Source organism: Pinus tabuliformis, chromosome 1_2, assembly GCF_031772625.1.
Source record: "Pinus tabuliformis cultivar Carrire ecotype Pingquan chromosome 1_2, CPIR1, whole genome shotgun sequence".
NCBI lineage: Eukaryota > Viridiplantae > Streptophyta > Pinopsida > Pinales > Pinaceae > Pinus > Pinus tabuliformis.
The window spans coordinates 501740021-501764233 of record NC_142298.1 but is presented as its reverse complement, the minus strand read 5'-3'; the positions used below and the strand labels follow the sequence as shown (position 1 = coordinate 501764233).

Sequence of the window (24213 nt, the reverse complement as noted above, 5' to 3'; positions counted from 1 at the left end):
TAGAAAAAGGAAAGTACTTGATCTCATCCAAATAGTGATAACTTCGGCACCTTGCTTCAGAAATTTCGCTCCAACACCTGCAATAATCTGATCTGGCAATTTGTAAAACAAACCCTTAGGCTGGTAGGAAAACCAACTCTGTTACCATTGTGATATCCCAGTCTGATATTTTCATTAAAATATTCAGGAAATTACTTTAGAAAATTACGTCGTGAATTTGATCTAGAAACACAAAAAAAAATTCACAAAAAATGCCAACAATTACAATAAAATACAAAAATTACGTAAATGTTGCTACTCCAACAAATTGATAAAATGCTGCAAATATATATATATATTGCAGAAATAAACCTGGATACATGAGGAATGGCAGCAACTCAACTTTATTTATTTATTATAATAAGATTACATGTCATTACAAGATATCAGTAGCTGGGCTGAAGAATAGTTGAGATGGCCTCCAAAATTCTGCTACAATTCTGATGCTGGCCTCCCACAATAAACTGCGATTGGAAAATATGCGGAAATTGAGAATCTGGATGATCCTCACTCCAATCTCAGATCTGCTCCAAATCTGATCTCCAATAACACCGTTGAAGTGCCATGAGATTTCTAGATGAAATCTCCTCAACAATGGGTTGGATTTTCATCCAAATCACAATAGGAAACCCAAGGGTTTTTGTCAGGGGCTTACGAAAGTTGAAAACCACGTTCCCAAAACCTCTCCAACAAGAAAATATCACAACTCCAAGACGTCCTAAATGATCTCATTCCCCTTCACTTAAAGGATGATAGATAGATCTCCAATCTTCTAGAAGTGTTTACTTTTGATTATTTTAGTATTATTCTAGAACCACCCCTTGACTTCATCGAAGTGACTTTTAATTTTATTTTATTTTACTTAAGTCACTTTTGACCTTTTTCCTTCAATTAATCATTTTCTCCTTTTATTTAATTGACTAATTAAAGTCACTTTTAATCTAGGAAAATAGTGAATTGCCCATTATACTTTCTCTGGTCGCTGGAAGTCACTTCTCATCATCCCATCCTGTAGATCTTCTCGTTCTAGTTCCAGCGAGCTATTACACTAAAGTGTTCCATCAAATATTCTTGCCGGAATGCCACCTTAAGCATAATTAATTAAGTTAGGCTCAATAATAACCTCATTTTACGGGAATTATTGAAATGTAATAGAACCAAAAACAAGATGTGCAGAACTAACCCTGATGATGGAAATGCCAAGCAAATGCCGTTGGACCCCATTAAACTCCTCAAAACCCCTTTGGGACCTCTGATGACGTAATCCTGCTCTTGTGACCTGGCCATCACGTACCCTAGAAATCCATCCTGGCAATACTATAGAGTCGAGCACCTAAAGGTCCTCTCCTTAACAGTCGAGCCTGCTTACGCATCCTTATGGTCGAGCACCCTAAAGGGTCCTCTCCTTAACAGTCGATCCTTTATGGCTTTAGGAGATGGTTTGCCCAATCCTACAAAGACCTTATTATTCCCTTCCAATGAGGGAGACATTCAACATCATACTAAGTTCGTCTTTGAAGTATGTCCACAATCTGCTCATCTGTGGATATGTACTACAGCTATACTACTCCTTTCTACACCATGAAGTGACTCGGCCATGTCCTTATGGTTTCTTCCTTTGTCATTTAAGCAATTCCTTCTGCTATTGCTGCTTCCTTTTTCATGTAAGCAAGTTCTTTTGCTATTACTACTCCCTTTGTCATGTAAGCAAGTCCTTTTGCTATTACTACTCCCTTTGTCATGCCAGCAAGTCCATTGTCAATCTTATCAAGCTTAGATTCCTTTGTCTTTTTTTGAGGTGGATGCTCATCCTCATCCTCGTCATCAAGCTATTTGCGCTTGCTTGTCCACACCTTGCTCAAGAACTTGTGCACATGGGTGGAAAGATAATGCTTCAATGTGAGCTATATTCAGGCTTGTTAAGGCAAAGGAAACATATGGCAAACCTTCTAAACCAGAAATGGATATAGTATTTGGAATATCATCCCTGTCATACATTGTTGCATATAAGACTTCATGAATCATAAACAATATCCTCTTCTTTCCTTTGAACAGGTTAGGCTTCCAAGCTAGTTGTTTTAGATTTAAATGAGGTATGTCCAATGATAAAAACCCATTCCATCTCATAGTAGAAAGATTAGGAACACCAAGTTCCAAAGGAGTACCAAAAGGAATCAAACAACTGATGAAGTTCCTCAAGGCATCTTTATCCATTGTTCTTGAGCTACCTTTTCTACAAGGAAGATTTGATGTTGTAGTTCTTGTAGTAGTAGGACTAATAGTTGCAGTAGCTGGAACAGGTGTTCCTACAGGCTTAGCCCTAGTTGCAATGTTGTTGGTTATGATTTGGGCTGACCCAGGTTCGATCTATACTGCGCACCAACAAAACCTTCAATCACTACCCCTTTCGGCAACGACCTACAAGCAGATCGCAGTCTCACCCGAAGTGACTATGGGAGGATGCAGAATCAGGTTTCTGTAGCCTTGAAGGATGATGCGATGTGTTTTATATTATCTTTTATTCCTAACATTCATAAATCACTTCGCCGCATTCATTTAATTACTTAAACATACCATATAAAGCCATAAATCATCATTGTATTGAAATAAAGTGCAACTGTAATAAACTGCTACCCTGCAACAGATAATAAACAAATATAAACATGAAGACGCCAATTTTACCGTGGTTCATCCCAATGTGGGACTACGTCCACAAGAACTGTTGCTTATAGTAATAATTCTTGTACAACAAACAGTTTTTGACTTGCACACTAAGCTGCAGGTCGTTTGTGCACTCAGCTACAGACTCGGGCCTCTACGCACTCAGCTGCAGAGCCTTGCCTTCTTTTCCAAACCACAGATCACAAGAATACAACCATTCAATTCAAGATGTGATGTCTCTCTTCTTTATTATTGATCCCTATATATACTATTACATCGAGGGATATATCATCAAAATACCATGGTCCATATACCATGGACTCCCTAAAACAATCTACGATGGTCCAAAAACCATTCATCTTTTACAACATTACATGCTTTTTACAAAAAGGAGGGGCTTCGACCCACTTCGACACCCTTATACCATGCGGTATATTCCAATTGCTCTGCTGCGTGCTCCACTTCACACTCTGATGCGCACTCCACTGCGTGCTGCAATCCACAAAACACAGAGTTTTTGTCAAAAACTAGGCCAAGTTGTGCTTACCCAATGGGCCCCCAACACTCACATGTGACTCGTCTCGAGTCACTCAGTTGCTTTGCCTCTGATTTTTATTGCAATATTGTTGTAGACCTTGTTGAACTTCTGCAGAATCTTTGTGACATGCTTCTTTTCGTTGCGTGCTTCCTCTAGCAGTGTCTCTGTCACATGTCCTGCAACCTTCTACACCATCGTTGTCTCCCCTGTCGAAGCTCTTGAAGCTTCCCATCTACTGTCTGCGATAGTTAGAGAGCCTCATCCTGCCATGGCTGAGTCCTCTCTGCTAAAACCTATTATTCCTTCTTCTGTTCCTCAATCTTCTTCTGAGTCTGAGGTACAAGAACTATCATGCTCCCAAGTCAACTTGCCTTCTGCAGTGGGGTTAACCCAATCTTTTTCCTTTGTTGTCATTTGATAGATATTATCTATATCAGCTGCTCAATATTCTTCTCTAACTAGTTTTGTATATCTTATCCCTTCTAATGGATTCAGGGGAACAATTACTCTTATATTATTCCTTTCAAATATCATCTGTCTCTTCTTCAAATTAATTATAGCCATATTGTCAAATGCCCAATCAATTCCAAGCAATGCAAGATAAAGGTTACTGTCATCAACGATCTCTATTACTTCAAAATCAGCAGTAGTGCGAACTTCTTCAATGTCCACTATTATACTTGGTAGTCTTCCTAAGGGGAAGATCTTTTGTTGATTTGTCATCCTTAACTGAATAGGTGACCATTGTAGCTTTGACTTACCCATTAACTCCCATGTTTGATTCGTTAAGACATTAGCATCAGATCCCAGATCCAGGATAACTTGATCCATCTCATATACTCCTATCTGCGCACTAAGCCTCATCTCTCTTCCGATTCTTTTTTGTCGATGCAAATTATTGACTGCGCGCATCTCACTTCGCAGTGCTTCTTTGGATGCACAGGAATCTATCAACTCCTAAAGCCCTTCTACACCCTTTAAATTACTTGTTTGATTTGTTGAATCCTGGTCTTCTGTCGGAGCTCGATCTTGTGTTGAAGCTCGGTTCTGCGTTGAAGCTTGATTCTGTGTCGAAGCTGATGATATGTCGCAGCGAGTTCTCTGCTTTGGCTGCACACTGGAGGTCGAAGCTCTGGCATCCATAAAGCTTCACTTTGCTTCCATAAATACTTCTTTTTCCTTCTGATTATAAAAAACATGAGCTTTCTCAATAGTTTTTCTAACCCATATACTTTCAGATTCTTTTTTCTCATCTTCTCTATCACTTTCTGTTGCAGCTCCACTTCTAGTGACAATACTAATTTGAGGTTCGTCAATCCTCCTTTTAGCAGTCATCATTTGAATATTTTGTGTCGGCTGTTGATTCCTTTTTTCTTGCATCTTTGCCATAAGTACAGGGCATTCTTCAATTACATGGTCAAAGGATTTACAGTACTTACATGTCGTTGTAGGGTTCTGACAATCTCTCGCAAAATGACCTGCCTGGCCGCAGTTATAGCAAATGATTTGCCCATATCCTCGAGCAGCTCTAGCACCTTGAGCTCTTCCTTGGTAGCCTCCTCAACCATCGCAATGTCCACTACCTTCATGTCCATGTTATTATACTTGCATTCTATAAGTGTCAGCACTGTGCTCCATCATTAGTTCATAAGCTCGACAATTATCATGTCCTACTGATTTACAAAATTTGCAATATAGGTTCCTTGGAGTTTTCACATATTTCTGTAACATGTAGCAGTTTTTTGAGCGATGTTGGCCTCTGGTCTTACATATCTCACACCATACGTTGGATCCTGCATTTAAGGGATTCGGTGCCCACTAGCCATGTAATCCCTAAAGATAGGACATTGTTCTTTAGAATGGCCCTCTAATCTACACTTCGTACACCATACTTCTTCTCTAACTTCTTTGCTTTTCTTGATATCTTGTATCTGCAGGGTTAGGTTCGCCAGCTGACTCTGAATCTGTTGCATACTTGCATTAGTATCTCCTATAGGTGAAGCTTCCAACTTCATCGCAATTTGTAGAGCTTCGGCTTGACTTGTTATCTTTTGTTGCATCAATGGTAATCTGATATGCGGTAACAGTGCAACTATAAACCATTCTTGATGTTGTTGCAGAGCTATTTCGAAGCTCACTTGATCCAACAATTCCTTAAATCTCTGATCAAATTCCCAAATAGACTCAGTAGGTTTCTGTTTAATTTCTTTTAACTCAGTGATGCACTGCGACTCAGACTTCGGCTTCTTAAATTCTCTTATCAGCGCTGCTTTAATATCTGCAAATGTTCTAATTTGATTATTTGAATACTTCATATATCACGTTAATGCTCTATATCGAAGTGTCGTAATGAGCTACGCTTGCTTTCTATTTTCATCGTTGATTTGCTTTGCGGTCCATACAACTTCACATAAAAACCAAATTTTTTCTGGATTCTTTGATCCAATTCCTTTGAAAACAGGCAACTTAATATCATCAGCGATATTTCTTCTTGGAGGGGGAGGGGATGAGTAAGGGGAGGGGGATGGGGGGTAGGGGGAGAAGGGGGAGGGGAAGAGCCAAAAACACCCTGGCTATTACTGGATTCTGGCTTCTGCGAACTCTCAAGTAGTGAATACTATGAAGTTACCTGGGGTTTATCAGGGTGTCTATCTTCTCTTTCACTTTCAGATTCACTCAACAGAGGACTATATTTAGTCTCTACAAAGGTCTTTGGGTCTTGTCCACGAGCTCTTTTTCTGGTATCTACTCTATATCTTTGTCTACTTCGTGTTGTTCCAATCTCTTGCTCAGATTTATTCTCTTTTCTTCCAAACATAAGTAAACTAGCAATTTGATTGTGTCCATAAAACTCCCTTTTCACACAGAAGCGTCTTAATCCAAAGTTTCAAAGACTTCAAATACTTACCTTGTGGTCCTTTGAATAATTGTCATTCCGCTTCGCTATAGGACACGGTCAAGTCTACTGCAAACTCAGTAATGAATCCTCCCAAGATGATATCAATCCAGAAATTGACAACCCTTGAAATCTTATTTTCAGTGCTCTTGAGTCGCTGTATCAGTTCAGGAGTCCACGTCGTAGGTTCTTCGCCTTTAAAACAGATCTTTCTTTCATTCAACCTCAATATCCACTCGTACAATTCAACTGGAAATGATGCGAAGAAAATTTCATATTGATCTGTGAAAATATACTTTTGTAACAAAGCTTCAGGCGTGTTAAGTTTAGGTATGTTCTATGCTTAGAATAATTTATTTCAATTTTCATAGTTAGCTCAATATCTTTTCCAGATTAGCAATCACATCAGCATTAAAGTAAACTGCAGATAGAACATAAACATAAATCGTAGAAGACAAGCCAAGACAAGAGGACACAAGATGTGGCGCTAGCCAGGGACAAACCCCAATGTGGGGAAACCCTTGATCAATTCTTCTTATATGATCTTCAATAGTTCAGCAGAGAGAGAGAGAGAGATAGTACATTTACAACAGAAGTCAACACTTTGACTTTCTAGATAAGAGAATAGATCATCTCTACATGAGATCAGTTGAAGACATGCTGCTTCAACTGATTCTCCAAGGTGACTCCTTCACCTATCATTGTGCTGCATCTCGTCCATGTGCTGCACCTCACCGTGTTGCACCATGCTGCACTCATCATCACAGTGTTGGACCTAATGACCATGTTATGCACTTCATGTTGTTGCTCCTGTCACTTTGCTTCTCCAATCACTGGGTTGTTCTCATCACAGATCTGCACTCTATGTTGCACTCATCATCACTGCATTCAGTCATGTAGCTACATCATACATAGTGTTGCACCCTTTTTATATTATGTTGCATTGCTACCCATCACTGTATGCTGATAGCACTATGTTGTACTAGCTGCTGTCCCATAATATATCTAGCTAGACCAACATGCCCAAATAGTCCAATTAGACCATGCTCTCATTTGTTTGCACAACTGTTTTCTGCACACCTGGTTAGGGCACTTGCAACAGCCCTAGTTTCATCCCACAGTCAACAAACTAACCCTTTAAGGGCTGCGGCATACCCTCATAGGTCTCCTCCTCACCCACATTGCTTGCTTAGGGTGCTGTCCACCCTTGACAACCCTCACACAACCTCTAGTTGTGTGTTATGGCTTGCGGCCTAGCACAACAGATTGTTGTAGCAACAAACCTCCGAAAATGTGCCAAAATAACTTCCAAACAGCAATGTGTTTGACCCTTAGGAACTTGGCCTAACAGTTAGCCTTCTCGGCCCTCTTCATAGCAAACTCGGATCCTGATTATACCACTGTTCCAGCCCTAAGACTATCCGCACTTACCTTAGCCACTCTGCCTCCTGTAGGAGACTTCGAATCCCTATTTTCCCACGCTGTCCAAACTCTAGGTTGCTGCGGCTAGGGTATATCCATATCACCCTTAGGTAGGGCAGTGTAGGGCCTCCTCTAGTTGCTGGTTAGGGCCTTCCCTTTGTTGCGGATTAGGGCTCCCTCTAGTTGTGGATTAGGGCTCTTCTAGCTGCGGATTAGGGCCTCTTCTAGCTGTGGATTAGGGCCTCCTCTAGCTATGGATTAGGGCTCCCTTTAGCTGCAAATTAGGGCTCTTCTAGCTGCGGATTAGGGCCTCTTATAACTGTGGATTAGGGCCTCTTAGATCTGTGGCCAAATATCCTACAAGTCTGCAGCTAGGGCTCTCCTAGATGACCCTTCTTTAGGGCTGCGTAGAAGGCATCTCCTCTAGACCTCCTCTTCCACCAAAAACCCAAAACAAGTGGAGAGTGAGATCACAAGAGATGAGTGTTAAATGACTTGAAGTCCTCCTTTATTTATACTAAAACATCGAGCACAAGTGGGGTTTATTTTGTTGTTGGCTCACCTTGATGAATTGTCCCACAACACTAATAAATTCATATCTCCATGAATACTTATCGGAATCGGATGATCTTTAGATCAATCCTACACCTCTCGATCAGAAGGATCCAAAAAAAATATCAGCTGCCATAAATAAGATGACCCACATGGAGCTTGGCCCTAGTTGCCAATTTTAACACTCCGTCTCAACTAGGGAGAACTCCATCCGTTGATCCATATGTTCGACTGTACTATCTCTGCCATCAGTGCCCTGCACTGCTCTGCTATGCTAAACCATGAAGAAGAAGAATTGATCGAGAATGTCTGTGACAATTCTCTACTGACTCGAAGTCAGTTTTATTGATCCCAGATCAATATCAAAAGAGAGTGTCTCAAACCACTCATACTGATCCCAGATCAATGGAGGTCATCCTAGCATAGGGAGTATGGTAGATACAACGATGCATCCATCGATAGTACTACTATGGTCCCTAACCCCATTTCCCTGCTCATTAATCAGATGAGATGTACTTCCCATGAGTCCCACACTGCATGGGTAGGATGCCTCGACAGGAGAACTAATCATCCTGTCCCATAGGAGAACGAATCATCCTGTCCACAGTCGCCACAGGAGAACTAATCATCTCGGCACACAGGAGAACTAATCATCCCAGCCCATAGGAGAACTAATCATCTTGTTCCATAGTTGCCACGGGAGAACTAATCATCCCGGCCCACAGGAGAACTAATCATCCTGTTCCATAGTCACCACGAGGTATCGCAGGGAAAGGTTGAACCTGTCACCCTGTACACGGCGCACCACCAAGGGAAGGTGAGTCGCCCAGTGGTCGTATGTCGCTCCAGTAAGTACCCCAAGCCCCCGAGAGCTCCTAGAGCTCAGTGCATGCAACATGTAGGACCCTTATACAAAGGTCTCTCAACGACTCCAAGTCATTCGAGAAAATCACAGATTTGACCTTTCCCCGGGGCTTTGCGACCTGTACATCAGTCTCAATAAGATGGAGCCTCCTCGCTCACCAACTTACCATATCCCAGATAAGGTAGTATCTAATGTCTATCTGCTGGAGCAATCATCGAATACGGGATTCCTCAATAATTGAATCCCACCCTAGTTGTCACAAAGAATCACAGTGGTATTCATCATGTGTACAAACAACTCACTGATGAGCTTCCACAACCAGGCAGCTTCACAAGAGATCATACTCGTAGCTATGTATTCAGTCTTGGCGATGCTTATAGCAACCGACTTCTGCTTCCTGCTCATCCATGATATCGAAGCAGAATCTAGAGAAAACCAACACTGAGAAGTGCTCTAGCAATCCTCCACACTGCCTGCCCAGTCAGCATTCGAATAATCATGCAGCTTGATATTTTCGGCAGTGTATCTCAATCCATGAGAGATTGTGCCCTAAAGATATCTCAGAAGATTCTTGGCACAAACCTAGTGAGGCTCAACCAAATATGAGCTCACCATGCTTATTGCAAAGCATATATACGGACGGAAGTTCACCAAGAACATCAATGTAGATGAGTTTATGAAACTCAGAGGCATTTCCCAAATCTGGTCCAGCATCACCACCATATAACTTTTGAAAGTTAAGATCCTCGAGGTAATCACGGGCTTGTAGTTTACCATTCCATATCTAGAATCCAACTCCCTCTTACTTTTGCAAGTGAGAGGGTCTGCACCTGTCAGAAATAGGTTGTTTCTTAGAAGGTGCCGGTATGAGAGGCCTATCATCCACAACCTTCAAACAATGGTTTGGATTGGCTTCACTTTTAGTGAATCTCAGCTTCCTCAAACAACTATCAATCCTCTCATATTAGGCCTGGGGTGTTTTACTTCAAGCCATAGAGGGCTTTCTTCCACCTGTATACATGAGATTCCCAATCATGAATCTCAAACCCCTCAGGTTGTTCCAAACTTGTGGACCTGCTACATGAGGGGAATGGTCCCCTTGTAAGTTTTTTCTTCGGTACATCTCAGACATGTACCTTTATGCTTTTCTTGAATTCAGGTATCCGAGTCACCATCTGACTCACATCGGTTAGGGGCCTCATAAAGGAGATCTCAGGTGTTATAGATGAGATATGTCATGATCCCCAATGGACCATCCTCCAACTTAACACAAATTGCCAACCCTGAACCCATGAGTAAAAGCATCTTTGAAAATTTCATTTTCAAACACGTATCTTTCCATTGATGAATGTCACCCTGTAACCTTTGACTTCCATTGCCGAAATAGACACCAGGTTCTTCTTTTGATCAAGTACATAAAAGAGATTCTGTAAATGAATCGAGTTACCCTCATTCAATTGAGGGGTAACACTCCCTACATCCTTTCTAGGATAGGTGGCATCGGCTCCAAGTATAATCCCACAAATGTTTCCATCTCTACCAAATTAGAGAGAGCACCTTTCTATCTGATGAAGTGCCTTGAAGCACTATAATCGATAAGCCAGATTCCCAAAGAATATGAAGGAGAGGGCCAATACAAGATAGCGCTTCTTTATCTTATCAGAAACAACATTTGATTCTTCATACCTGGGGTTCCTTGCTTTCTCTGAAGAGTCGGCCGTTTCCATGATGATCTGCATTACCTGTCATTCCTCTGATCATTGAAGATGACACCGGAATGATTGTTATCATCATCAAGTGATGTGTCCCTGCCATGCAGACACTCCTTCGCATAATGGTCAAACTTATTGCAACCAAGACATCTTCCTTTCCTTCCCCCCTTAGATTTGATCTTTCCATTAAAGTGATCTTTAGGTAGGCCATCAAAAACTTCTACTGCGCCATTCTGATAATATTCTCTGCTTCGACTTCACCCTCGGTGAATTTGAAGAGGGATGAGGAATCCACTGATCCTTTTGTTCTTTCCCAACTGTCTTCGGTGATTGCTCTTTCACTCTTGCTTGGGCTTTGTCTTCACCTCAGCTCCGATTCCATGTTATTTTTAGGTATGTTCTATGCTTAGAGCAATTTATTTCAATTTTCATAGTTAGCTCAATAGCTTTTCCAGATTAGCAATCACATCAGTGTTAAAGTAAACTGCAAATAGGACATAAACATAAATCGCAGAAGACAAGCCAAGACAAGAGGACACAAGATGTGGCGCTAGCCAGGGACAAACCCCAATGTGGGGAAACCCTTGATCAATTCTTCTTATATGATCTTCAATAGTTTAGCAGAGAGAGAGAGAGAGAGAGATAGTACATTTACAATAGAAGTCAACACTTTGACTTTCTAGATAAGAGAATAGATCATCTCTACATGAGATCAGTTGAAGACATGTTGCTTCAACTAATTCTCCAAGGTGACTCCTTCACCTATCATTGTGCTGCATCTCGTCCATGTGTTGCACCTCACCATGCTGCACCTCACCATGCTGCACTCATCATCACAGTGTTGGACCTAATAACCATGTTATGCACTTCATGCTGCTGCTCCTGTCACTGTGCTTCTCCAATCACTGGGTTGTTCTCATCACGGATCTGCACTCTATGTTGCACTCATCATCACTGCATTCAGTCATGTAGCTGCATCATACATAGTGTTGCACCCTTTTTATATTATGCTGCATTGCTACCCATCACTATATGTTGATAGCACTATGTTGTACTAGCTGTTGTCCCATAATATGTCCAGCTACACCAACATGCCCAAATAGTCCAATTAGACCATGTTGTCATTTGTTTGCACAGTTGTTTGCTGCACACCTGGTTAGGGCACTTGCAACAACCCTAGTTTCATCCCACAATCAACAAACTAACTCTTTAAGGGCTACGGCATACTCTCATAGGTCTCCTCCTCACCCACGTTGCTTACTTAGGGTGGTGTCCATCCTTGAAAACCCTCACACAACCTCTAGTTGTGTGCTATGGCCTGCAGCCTAGCACAACAAATCGTTGTAGAACAGACCTCCGAAAATGTGCCAAAATAACTTCCAAACAGCAATGTGTTTGACCCTTAGGAACTTGGCCTAACAGTCAGCCTTCTCGGCCCTCTTCACAACAAACTCGGATCATGATTATATCACTGTTCTAGCCCTAAGACTATCCGCACTTACCTCAGCTACTCGGCCTCCTGTAGCAGAATTTGGATCCCTGTTTTCCCACGCTGTCGAGACTCTAGGTTGCTGCAGCTAGGGTATATCCATATCACCCTTAGGTAGGGCAGCATAGGGCCTCCTCTAGTTGCTGGTTATGGCCTTCCCTTTGCTGCGGATTAGGGCTCCCTTTAGCTGCGGATTAGGGCCTCTTCTAGTTGCGGATTAGGGCTCTCTTTAGCTGCGAATTAGGGCTCTTCTAGCTATGGATTAGGGCTCCCTTTAGCTGCAGATTAGGGCTCTTCTAGATGCGGATTAGGGCCTCTTCTAGTTGTAGATTAGGGCCTCTTAGATCTGCAGCCAGATCTCCTACAAGTTTGCGGCTAGGGCTCTCCTAGATGACCCTTGTTTAGGGTTGCGTAGAAGGCATCTCCTCTAGACCTCCTCTTCCACCAAAAACCCAAAACAAGTGGAGAGTGAGATCACAAGAGATGAGTGTTAAATGACTTGAAGTCCTCCTTTATTTATACTAAAACGTTGAGCACAAGTGGGGTTTATTTGGTTGTTGGCCGACCTTGATGAATTGTCCCATAACACTAATAAATTCATATCTCCATGAATACTTATCGGAATTGAATTATCTTTAGATCAATCCTACACCTCTCGATGAGAGGGATCCATGAAAAATATCATCTTCCATAAATAAGATGACCCACATGGAGTTTGGCCCTAGTTTCCAATTTTAACAAGGCATTAGACGCGGGTTTTTGTTCTCTTGATCTGCTAATTCTTGCTCTTTCAATTCTAGCCAATCTTGAATTTCCTTCTTCGATGGATGCCACATTCACATATTCCTCAAACAGATCTTGGTCCTAGCAACAAAACCATTTGTTGGTTATGATTTGGGCTGACCCAGGTTCGATCTATACTGCACACCAACAAAACCCTCAATCATTGCCCTTTTGTCAACGACCTGTAAGCATATCACAGTCTCACCCGAAGTGACTATGGGAGGATGCAAAACCAGGTTTTTGTAGCCTTGAAGGATGATGCGATGTGGTGTTTTATATTATCTTTTATTCTTAACATTCATAAATCACTTCGCTGCATTCATTTAATTACTTAAACATACCATATAAAGCCATAAATCATATCCGTACTATAACAAATTGCTACTCTACAACAAATAATAAACAAATATACACATGAAGACACCAATTTTACCATGGTTCATCCCAATGTGGGACTATGTCCACAAGAACTGTTGCTTATAATAATAATTCTTGTACAACAAACAGTTCTTGACCTGCGCACTCAGCTATAGACACATGCCTCTGCACACAATTGTAGAGCCTCGCCTTCTTTTCCAAACCACAGATCACAAGAATACAACAATTCAATTCACGATGTGATGTCTCTCTTCTTCATTATTGATCCCTATATATACTATTACATCGAGGGATATATCATCAAAATACCATGGACTCCCTAAAACAATCTATGATGGTTTGAAAACCATTCATCTTTTACAACATTACATGCTTTTTACAAAAAGGAGAGGCTTCGACCCACTCTGACACCCTTATATCGTGCGGTATATTTCAACTGCTCCGCTATGCGCTCCACTTCGCACTTCGTTGCGCGCTTAGCTCCACAAAATGCGGAGTTTTTGCCAAAAACTAGGCCAAGTTGGGTTGCGCCCAACAAATGCTCGTTATCCCCATGCTCCTAGTTAAAGTGTCCAACAAGCCTCCTACTAAAGGTGGTGGACTAAACATCATCTTTGGTTCAAGTACCTCACTAGTAACCACATCTCCTAAGGCTTGCGCCACAGTGAATGCCCATACCCTGTGAGGCATAGAAGATGAAGTAGGAGATAGACTTTTCTGAGAAGCTATTTTTCTTAACTTCATTCGAATTTCCATAGTCATCCCTTTGGCATATTTTCTCGTACATCATCAAGTGATAAGGTTCTACCAATGGAAGAACTAGAATATGATATTGACCCTTAATGTGCAAAACTAGAGGCCATAATAAAAATGAAGGAGCACTCTCTAACATTTTTGTCAAGTTGAAGGCTTATAACATGGCGAGTGATGGGATCATCCACGCATGAATCTAAATCCTTTTGTGATGAAGCAATGCATATTCCATACCCAAAAATTGAATCGTCTTCTTATCAATGAAACCCTGGGTTATCTCCCCATCAGTTGGAAGACGGGAAGACAAGTTTGAAGCTGACTTCCCTTCATCTGATATCTGCTCTTCTTTTTTACAGGCGATGTGCCATTGCCTTTCTACTACTGGGAAGCATCTAGAAAAGACAACATTGTTAGCATTGCTAAGAACCCATTTGGCTCAGATGTTGCAACTAGGCATTCTGCATAGTACAAATTTCAAGAGACTATCTATCAGAAGAAATCACTTGTTTTGAGTGTCCCAACTAGATGTGGAACTCCTCTTCGGTGTGGGCTAAGCATCAACTAGAACACCAATACGGCTCCTCTTTTGGCCAAAATCATGCAATTACAAATACAACAATGCAAAATTACAATTTTACCCATTTTAAAACACATTTTAAAGCATTTGATATCGTTTGCGAATCGACCCAATTGTTGTCTAAACAATGGATCGATTGAATTCACAATTTTTTTATTTGCCAACTCTAATAGGGTGCCTACTCTCAAGTGAATTTGATTGATTTCGTTGGAGCAAAATTGCTCTGACTATATCCAAAGGCTGAGTTGACTCATATATTCCTTTCGATCGATGTTTGTATTTGTAAGTTCAAAATCCTTGTGAATATATTTGAGGGCAACACTAGTTTAATCATTAGACTCAAAAATTTTCTTCATCTTGCCATAGTGAATGCAAACTCCCCACAAAAATCCTTTATGTGGAGGGAATTCTCAACTACTACTAGATTTTTGTACATTAACTTCGAGGTCTTGCAACCCTCAGCCAGACCCACAGCCTGCAGCCAAGACAAAATTTCCACCTTCCTTTATTCGACCTCTGAACAAAACAGAATAGCCCCTTCCTTTGAACTCAGTTAGCATAGAATATTCCAAATTCGGCCTTTCCCAAAGACAGAACTCCTCTTCTTAGGTTGACTTGATGACTTCTCTTTTAGCCTTCTCTGATACCATGTTGAATTTTCTACAATAATACATAGTAGAAACTGATCTCTTGATCTAATAACTACTTTTTAATGATTTTCAATTAATTTATCTTGTGCCACATATATCATTAAATAATTATACACAAAATTTCAATAGTAACGTAGTGAAATAGCAAGATAAAAGAGAGACAGCCATGCACAATAGAGACAACAAATTTTCCCTGGGAAACCCAAACTTGGGAGAAAACCCAACAACTCTTCTTCTAGGAGAAATTCTTCTTTAGCAAGGTTTACAATAAAATGTCTAGAAATTTGTGCCAAAAAAAATCGAGTCCAAACTTTAGCCATTTCATCCTTTTTTCGCTCCCACGAGTGTCTTCTATATAAGAAAGATGATGAGTGAGTAAAATGAAGTGTCACATCATGTGTATATATATACAAGTCAAATGGGTGCAATTACCCCAAGGGACACACCCTTTCATGGTGGGGATGGCTTGTTCCTTTTGAGCCTACATGAAACCCAAAAATAAAAAATAAAAAAAATCATTTTTAATTTCCATAATTTTTCTAGGCTGATTTAAGAGGGCTCTTGGCATGCGGGAACACCTCCTAATGCTACTAAAAAATTCAACACTATGAACAATGGGAGTCTCCTCCCACATAGTATAACGACCGAGTCCAAAACCAGAAGGCACATAACCTCTACACAATGCTGCAGATGAAGGCGCTGACAAAATTGGTGCAACTTGAGCCCTACTAGTGGATGGGGGTGGATGTTGTTCCTACTGCTTCATCCTCATCGTCCAAAAGTTTTGCTTTCAACTATTCTAAATGTAAGGCTCCATCCTCCAAATTATTCTGCTTCGGGTTGTTGTCCCAAGTGATATATGCTCTATCAAATCAAGCCTGTTCACAATAATGTGTCAACAACCTTAATTTGTAGTGTACATAAAACCAATATAGATCCATCTTAACCACGGATCTACCAAGAGTCAAGAGAGATCAAATCTCATTATATGCAAACCTCTTTTTAGAATGCAAAACTTGAAAAAAGATTTACACGTCAAGAGATTTAATCCCTTTTAGTGCTTGATAAATCCGTGATTAAGATAGATCTATAGTGGTTTTTTGTCTCTCTCTATATATACCATGTGTAATTTTTCATTGTTTAAATTGTATTTTTGAATAATTTATTATTATTAATATTTTATATTGAAAATTGGATGAGATACATATTTTCCTCTCATTAAGAAGCTACTAAATTATTTTACCTTTAATTACTTTTTCCTTTTGAGTATTGAAATATTTTACTAAGGTAAACATTAACACACACACATATATATACACACACATTATATATATATATATATATATATATATATATATTGAAATATATTAGTCAATATGGATATTCAAACAGTTTATTTAACTTCTATATTGAAATATTTATAAGAGAAATATACATTTTTTAATTACTTTATTTTTGTAAAGTTATATAAAAGTATATTATTTAACATAGACATCGAAATGTTTTATTTATTACTCAAAGAATGAAGTGAAATATCAAACTAACCAAGTGAGCACAATGAGAATGCGATTATTAATGCTTTTAATTAAAATTAACCAAATATGTATAATGATTCATGTTTTTTTTTATAGCCGACAATGTTTTTTCATTTAAAGTATTTTTCTAAGAGACACGTGTCAACTCCAAGTTGAGCACGGAGAGAATTACACATCGTCCTCATACTGGATTGTAGAATGAGCCTCTTGGCTCAACAAAGCTTTTTTCCTAGTTTTCATTGAGGCAATTTCTTTTGACATTGTGGATGAAGTTATAGGTGCTCCAACAGCTTTCTGCAGAAGAAGTATTAACCATGTGTAAAAGCACTTTCATTGCCAATTTCGCCAAAGGTTACCCAGAGCCATACATGTTCCACCATTCAACGAGATCCAAGTTATCTCTATCATCGATTGCATGCAAAGAACCAAACATTCCAGTTTGACTGAAGTATCTGCTTAATTCTCCACGTAATCTAGCACTCTTCCTTGTCAAGGACCAACTAGTCTAATGCTATCATGTACCCATTTTGTACCTCTGGATCTATATGGGGTTTTCTCCTAACCCCACTCCCAGGTGTAGGTTTGGCCAATTAAGATGGAGATTAGTATTTTTGTGTAAGGACATATGCCAAGGCATGGAGTAGAACATTAAGATTATCCCACCTTTTGACCACATGTTTTTGAATATGATCATACGAGATGGCATCTTTCAGCTAAACAATATCTTTGATTTGCCCTAGCATGCTATCTATCTGCTCATACACCTTCCCAATCACCAATGCATGTGTATCTGCAGAATGAATCATGTTATAAATGGGCTTGGTGAACTGCAAAACATACTTCACACTTCCCCAAATCAAACCATCAAGAACGATGTCCTCCACCTCTTGAAAATCTTCCCTGTCAGATGCGGTTGTAGCCTTGTCCTTTAATACCTACCATGATTCACTTGATACCATGTTAGTCAATGCCTCTCTTACCTTCAAAAGGTTCCTGAAGGTGAGGTAATAGCTAGCAAATCTAGTCTTTACAATATTCAATAGCTCCATCCTTGAGTGACTGCGGAAAAGGCCATGGGCATTGCTACGATTGGTAATAAATCTTATTATGTACTTGCCTCTCTTGTACAATAAACCAATCCATTTGTTTTGAGGTTCCTTAATCTTAATTATGTCATGCATCAAAGGGTTCATTGTCTAAACCAAACACCCAGACCAAAATATGTTGGGTTATCTATGTTGAGAATTCAATAGGGTAGTAAGTATGTTAATTCTCTTAACTTGATAACTGTTTGTGTTACCTTTTTCCTTATTAGCTTTGTTCCTTATTATTACAGTGTGAGATACATCAAACAACTACCAAAACAATAAGAATAGTGACACAGTATATAGGCTGCAAGCCAGGGCCAAAACCCCTCCTCTTGAGGGGAAAACCCTTAAATCTCTTCTCTTCTTATAGATTCTTCAATTGACGAATACCATGACCTAGTGACTCAGACAAATACCCTCCAAGATCAAGATCAACTTGGCCTCTTGCTGCAATGACTTCGACCTCCCATTGTAGATCCGAAATTTTGTCTCACGGCAACTGCTGCAACTGTTGTTGCTCCTCCTAGAGACTTTGATCTCCCTCGAATAGCCTTCTCTTCCCTTCGCTTTCCTTTCCTTGAGACTTAGGGCTAATGAGATGCCCTAAGTGACCTTCGCTTGCCTTTCCTTCTCTCTTTCCTTCAAGATCGAACTAGAGATAGACCCAGCGCAGAAACCCTAACTTTGACTTTCACAAGAGAGATAGAACTAGCCCAAGCACTTTGACTTCTTCAACTTCCTCTTCGCACCTTCTTCTTCGTCCCTTCTTCGCTCTTCTTCGCATAGAATGAGATGAGTGAGTGTGTCTAATGGAGGATGAGTTCCTCTCTATATATAGGCTCTTTCAAGGGTAGACATGGCTCTTCATGTAGGCCGACTTGACAGCTCTTTAGGCCGACTTGATCTTGGAGGTATTTCAACATTTTAAAGACAAAAAAATTGTTTTACAAGACACAATGTGCCCATAGGGTCTTCAATATATGACAATGACTCTTCTAACCTAGGACAAACCCTAGAAGCACTCAATGGGTGCTTGGCCTATAAAATAAAAGAACTTGAGCATGAAACCCACGCTCCAATAATAATTTCTCTTTTATTATTTACAAGAATACATTTCATACTTATGAAGACCAAACCTAGTTACACATTCTTCAACAATCTATCCTCAATAATTGCTCTCGTTACCTTACAATTAGAAGCATTATCAGTAATGACTTGGATGACATTGTATGGCCCAATACTTTAAATTGCTTGAATTAATGGTTCTGTAATGTTGATGCCAGTGTTGAACTTATCTGAGTAGCCATGAGATGAAAGGAAGATTGCACCAATAACAGACACACCAAGAACAATTATCAATGGCTTGCCTTTTACATTTGTTCAACCATCAGATACAATGGATACCCCATATTCATTCCAAGAATTTATGAGTTTACCCAAAGCATTTTTTATTTTGGATTTTTCCTAATCAAGTCCCAGGGTTCTAGCTTTTTCATACCCAGAGCTCTTGTATTCTTTAGGGGCATCATTGATAACAGCAACCATTTCATGCTCATAAGGTGAGCGAAGAACATTGAATGGTATGCCACATGCAAAGAGAAACTGGGAAATTTTTGCAACTATGTCATCCCTACAACCTTGATCAAGGAGTTATGATATTTTTCTACGCCTTAAAGGGATCTTTGTGCATAAGGTTGTGAATCCATTATCATGGGTGGATGACATTGGAGTTCTTGTTCGACCACTAAATGCTCCATGTGTGCTAGTGGTGTCATGTTAACCCTTTGATCTTTTTTATTTGTATTGTGCTTCCTCGTCTTCCCTTATATATTTGGTTCTCTGTTGTGTTGACACATTTGCACAAGTTTTGATTCCTATTTGCTTATTTCCATCCCATGGCCTTTTCCCACATAGATGCTTTCTGGCACAGATATATGAACCTGTGTAAGTAGATTTGCAATGGGGTCATATAAATTTAGTGGTTCCACCCCCTTTCCAACCTCCAAGCCTTGTAACATATTTCCACAAGGGTGTTTGGTCTATTTTGGTTTTCTTTCCATCATCATCTTCAGTCCCATTAACCTCCTCCTCTTCCTCTTGGTACCAAGGTATCCTAATCCACCACTGCTCATGTCTTCATCATCTTCATAACTTCTTCTGTTTCCAAACACCATCATCATAGCCAAAAATGGAACTAACAAGATAAGGCTAAGCCATATACCCATCATGTTTGTTGAAGCGTGATATTCTTGCCTACAATAAAATGAGAGAGGAACAGGAAAGAGTAGAAGAGAACATCTAGATTCTAGGCTCATTCAACATATAAAAAACACAAATGTTACATGGAAAAAAAAAGAATGGGATTAGACCCTACCTCTTTGGCTCTCCAATGGTGGTGGTAGCCTTCAATCTCCCAAGCTCTCACAAATGGCAACCTTCAATCTCCCTTGCAAGCTCACACAATCTTATCTTCTCAATCCTCACAATTTTTCTCCTCAAGGCCCAAACCCTCTCAATCTCTCTTACAAACTCATAAAATGATGTTAAGTGGGAGGGGAGGAGGCCTTTGATTCCCCTTGGCCCCTTCCATTTCCCTCAACAAAAAAAAAAATTGCCCTTATTGGCCGCGCACAGGCAAAAGAGGGCAGGATCGGTTTTTTTTAACAGGAGCAATTGCTCCTAGAGCAACCAGGGAGTGGACATTTTTTTAGGGGGTGTGCTCCCAAACAGAAGCGATTTGGGAGCACACTCCCTGAGTATCTCCCTGAGCACTTCCCTTTGGAGCGCGCTTTGGGATGGGTTGCCAGATGGGTGGGGGGGAACGCTTCCCCGCAGCCCTGGTCCATAGAGCAGAACATAAACCAGTGAATCTGAGCTGGGATCCTCTTCCTGCAATGATTTATGCAATGGCCTCACCAAAGCTGAAGAACTCTATCAGGTATTATGATTTATCTATCGAAACTTTCTTTCCTCCAAAACACATATCACCAATGATTTCAGAGATTGCACCTCACCATCTATTCTGATAGCTGACCCTGTGCACACTATGACAGACATGCCTTAACAGTGTTGATGTGTCTCGACTCTGTCCAAGAAGAAGAGAAAAGGAGCCACTCAGCACTATCTATTTTCCCTTTCAGGTTACTAAAATTGGAGAAAATGCTTTGTTGAGCCTCAATAAGGGCAGAGTAACTATCAATTGTCAGGCAAGTCAATGTAGTAATTCCCCATAAACCTTAAAAAACTGTTGTGTCAGTTGAGTGTAGAAATCAATATCATTTTGTCGCTTACAAGGTGCAATTGAAATTCAGATGTTTCAATATCATTTTTTTGTTGTCTTTTTGTGCTTCTCTCTGGAACTTGTTGAACTATATAGTGCATAACAAACATGTTTTTTTTCTTTGTCCAGTGGAGGAAGCATTAAATCATCCTTACCTGGGTAGTCTGCATGATGAAACTGATGAGCCTACCTGTCCAGTTCCATTCAACTTTGACTTTGAGCAGCATGCATTGACAGAAGAACAGATGAGAGAGATGATATACATGGAGGCTCTTGCATTCAATCCAGCTTAGAAGGCTGAGTGGTGGTCTTTTTTCTTGTTTCAGATTTCACAACTGGTCGTTTGTTTGATATTAAGATAAATGTTTGATTTAAATTTTGAGCTGTTATTCTCCAGCTGAGAAGCATGTTACCTTGCACAAGGGAAAATCAATATATAAAACATAAATTTGATATTTAAACAGCAATATGCCAGAACCTACTAAACTGGATGCTAAATGTGCCAGACGTTCCAAATAATAGACAGTTAACTAACACCATTATTTAGTACATGCTTCTGCTCAAACTTGCCCCTTTTCTAGCTGCTTGAAAGACTTGTCATGTTTGTAGTTTTTGGATAAACGTTTTCTTTCATTATGAAAGATGTTATTCCCTTTAAGTTTCTGTACGCATAGTAACCGTACACCTTATATTGAGAGATGATGAACTCTATTTTCTTTGGCTTTGGTGAACTTGGCTACTTAATCTTCATTACTAAATACTAATGCACTACCAGTTATATTGTGTTAATAGATCTTCTAATTCCTTGGGCATGAAATTATAAGCTTTGTTTCCCACCACATTTCATGTTGGGATTGAAGGCACAAAGAATATAATATGTATCAGTAGAGCACATTATCTAATCTTGCACTACAATGGTGAACTGGAGAATTGAAAGAAGAATTTTTTAGAAATTGTCTATTCATATATTGCTTGATGGAGTCATTGAAAGAAATTCCTCTTATTGAACTGTAATTAACACAAAATGGGACTGTAGGCTCTCTATCGGATTGATCTAGACAAATCCAAATTCATCAAAGGCTTCCCTAGTTATGGTGGTGTTTTCAGAAGCCTCTCTAAACAAGGTGTAGATAGTATTTAAGGAGGAACCACATCACAAGTCATTGATATTGACTCTAGGAAAGAGCACCTAATATGTTTTCATTCTTTATGCATTCGATTCTTTCCAAAAAGAAAATAAAACACCCAACAGATATCTCGCCTAATGACCTTAATATTTTCATGCCTGTAAATTCTAAGGAAAAGAGCGTTGTCCTTACTGCTCGAACTCTCACTGGGTGGAAATCTCTCAATCACAAACACAAGAGCCTAAAGGAAATTATTAGGCAAGCCACCCATTGTTACCTCAGTGGCCTTGCCCCTCACTTTAGACTAATGGGGAGGGGTTCCTAGCCTTGGGGGTATCCCTAAAGGTTCAATTTAGCCAATTTGTTATTAGTGTTGTAGTGAGATATTAACTTAGATTGATGAGTTATCCAAACCAATCAATTTGGAAATAAATGAGATTAAGTGGAGTGAAGCATGCAAATTTGTCTTCAGATTGTCAAGAGTGAATGCTTAAGGTGTCACTTAGAGAGATATTTCAACTTTACAACACCCCACAAAAATGCATTTACATTAAGGAGAATAATATTCCCATGTAGCAATTAAACTATCCAGTATTATTCCATGAAACGTATAAGTGCAAAGTCCTTAATGTGTGTTTTAGTGTATGTAAGTTGAAACACAAATTACACTTGCGAAATGAGTGCTAAAATATTGCTCCAAAATAAAGAAAAAATAAACAACTTAAGGGATAAATTAGTGAATGTTTAGCATGTTGAAGACGCATTTTGTTCATTAACCATGTGAGAAAGATGACAATATAACAATGTGTTTAACGAGTTGGTTGAATACCGTAGAGTGTTGAAATGAAAAGAAATGCAAGATCATTGCCTAAGAAAATAGAATGCATCCACCAATTAGTGTAAAATTAATTCTTAAAGAGTTATCTGATGTTGCAAGTGGGCTGCATTCTTTAGTATTAAGAATGATTATCTAAAAATACTGCAAAATCACCAATAAAGAACCATTATCACAATATTAATATCTTAAAGATGTGCAGTATTTACCTTAATGAATATTTACTTGTGACTTACGTGCCAAGTCGTACCATGAACATTACCCCAAATCATCATAGCATTAATTTTGAGCAAGTAAATAAGACGTTCATTATGAGACCAAGCCAGAGATGTATAAATTAGAGCCATGGCCTATTCTTTAAGCTATCGGATCTCTTTAGGACAATAGTGAAAGTAATTTCTAGAATTGAATTTAAACCCTTAAATTGCAGAAAATAAACCAGCAAGCAAGGAAATTAGAAAGAGCATAAATTATTGAAACATTAAGGCTAGTGAAGCATCGATTTAGCTCTTTATGTGTGTTAAACAATAGTTCCACTTTATATGATGAATTATGGGTGCTAGATATACTCTAATCTCATAACTTAGTGATATATTCCAGCAAAAAATATGTCACAAGATGGACCAATTCATCAAGTTATTTTTCTCGTTAAGGCTAGGTTTCAACATCCATGAAGTTTAAATATTAGATCTACTCATATCATGTGAAATAAACCTGTTATATTTAGTCTAATTTCTCTTTAAGATGTTATTGTTGTTAAACGAAGAGAAATAGAGAAAATCGACTTGGGATTTAGTCAATGAAATAGAATGATTGGCTAGAAAGTTGAGTTTACTTAGCTAGATCTAAAATTATAGCAATCTGAACTTGAAGTTGCAGCCTCTAAAAGATAAATCCAATTTAAGCCATAGATTGCAATAAACAAAAAAAAAATGTGGCACTTTGAACTTGAAGTTGCAGCCTCTAAAATATAAATTCAATTTAAGCCATAGATTGCAATAAACAAAAAAAAAGAAAAATATTAAAAAAAAAT

General features: G+C 39.4%; 1 protein-coding gene and 1 pseudogene across 2 annotated transcripts in view; one reads left to right on the top strand and one right to left on the bottom strand.

Moving 5' to 3' along the window:
• Window positions 1-21767, top strand: part of LOC149206539 (mitogen-activated protein kinase homolog MMK1-like) — a 193319-nt gene extending 171552 nt beyond the window's left edge. Inside the window, exons 6-7 of one of the 2 annotated variants that reach the window (XR_016252554.1) lie at window positions 21079-21144; window positions 21348-21471. Coding sequence is in view for 1 of the 2 variants with exons in the window: in XM_089395468.1 (XP_089251594.1) it covers window positions 21348-21511 (164 nt within the window). In the remaining variant the exon portion in view is untranslated. Of the gene's footprint in view, window positions 1-21078; window positions 21145-21347 lie in introns of both variants that reach the window. The other variant, XM_089395468.1, reaches the window with a different exon arrangement.
• LOC149206540 (AP-5 complex subunit mu pseudogene) lies at window positions 1864-15186 on the bottom strand (annotated as a pseudogene).
• Window positions 21768-24213: the final 2446 nt, after the last annotated feature.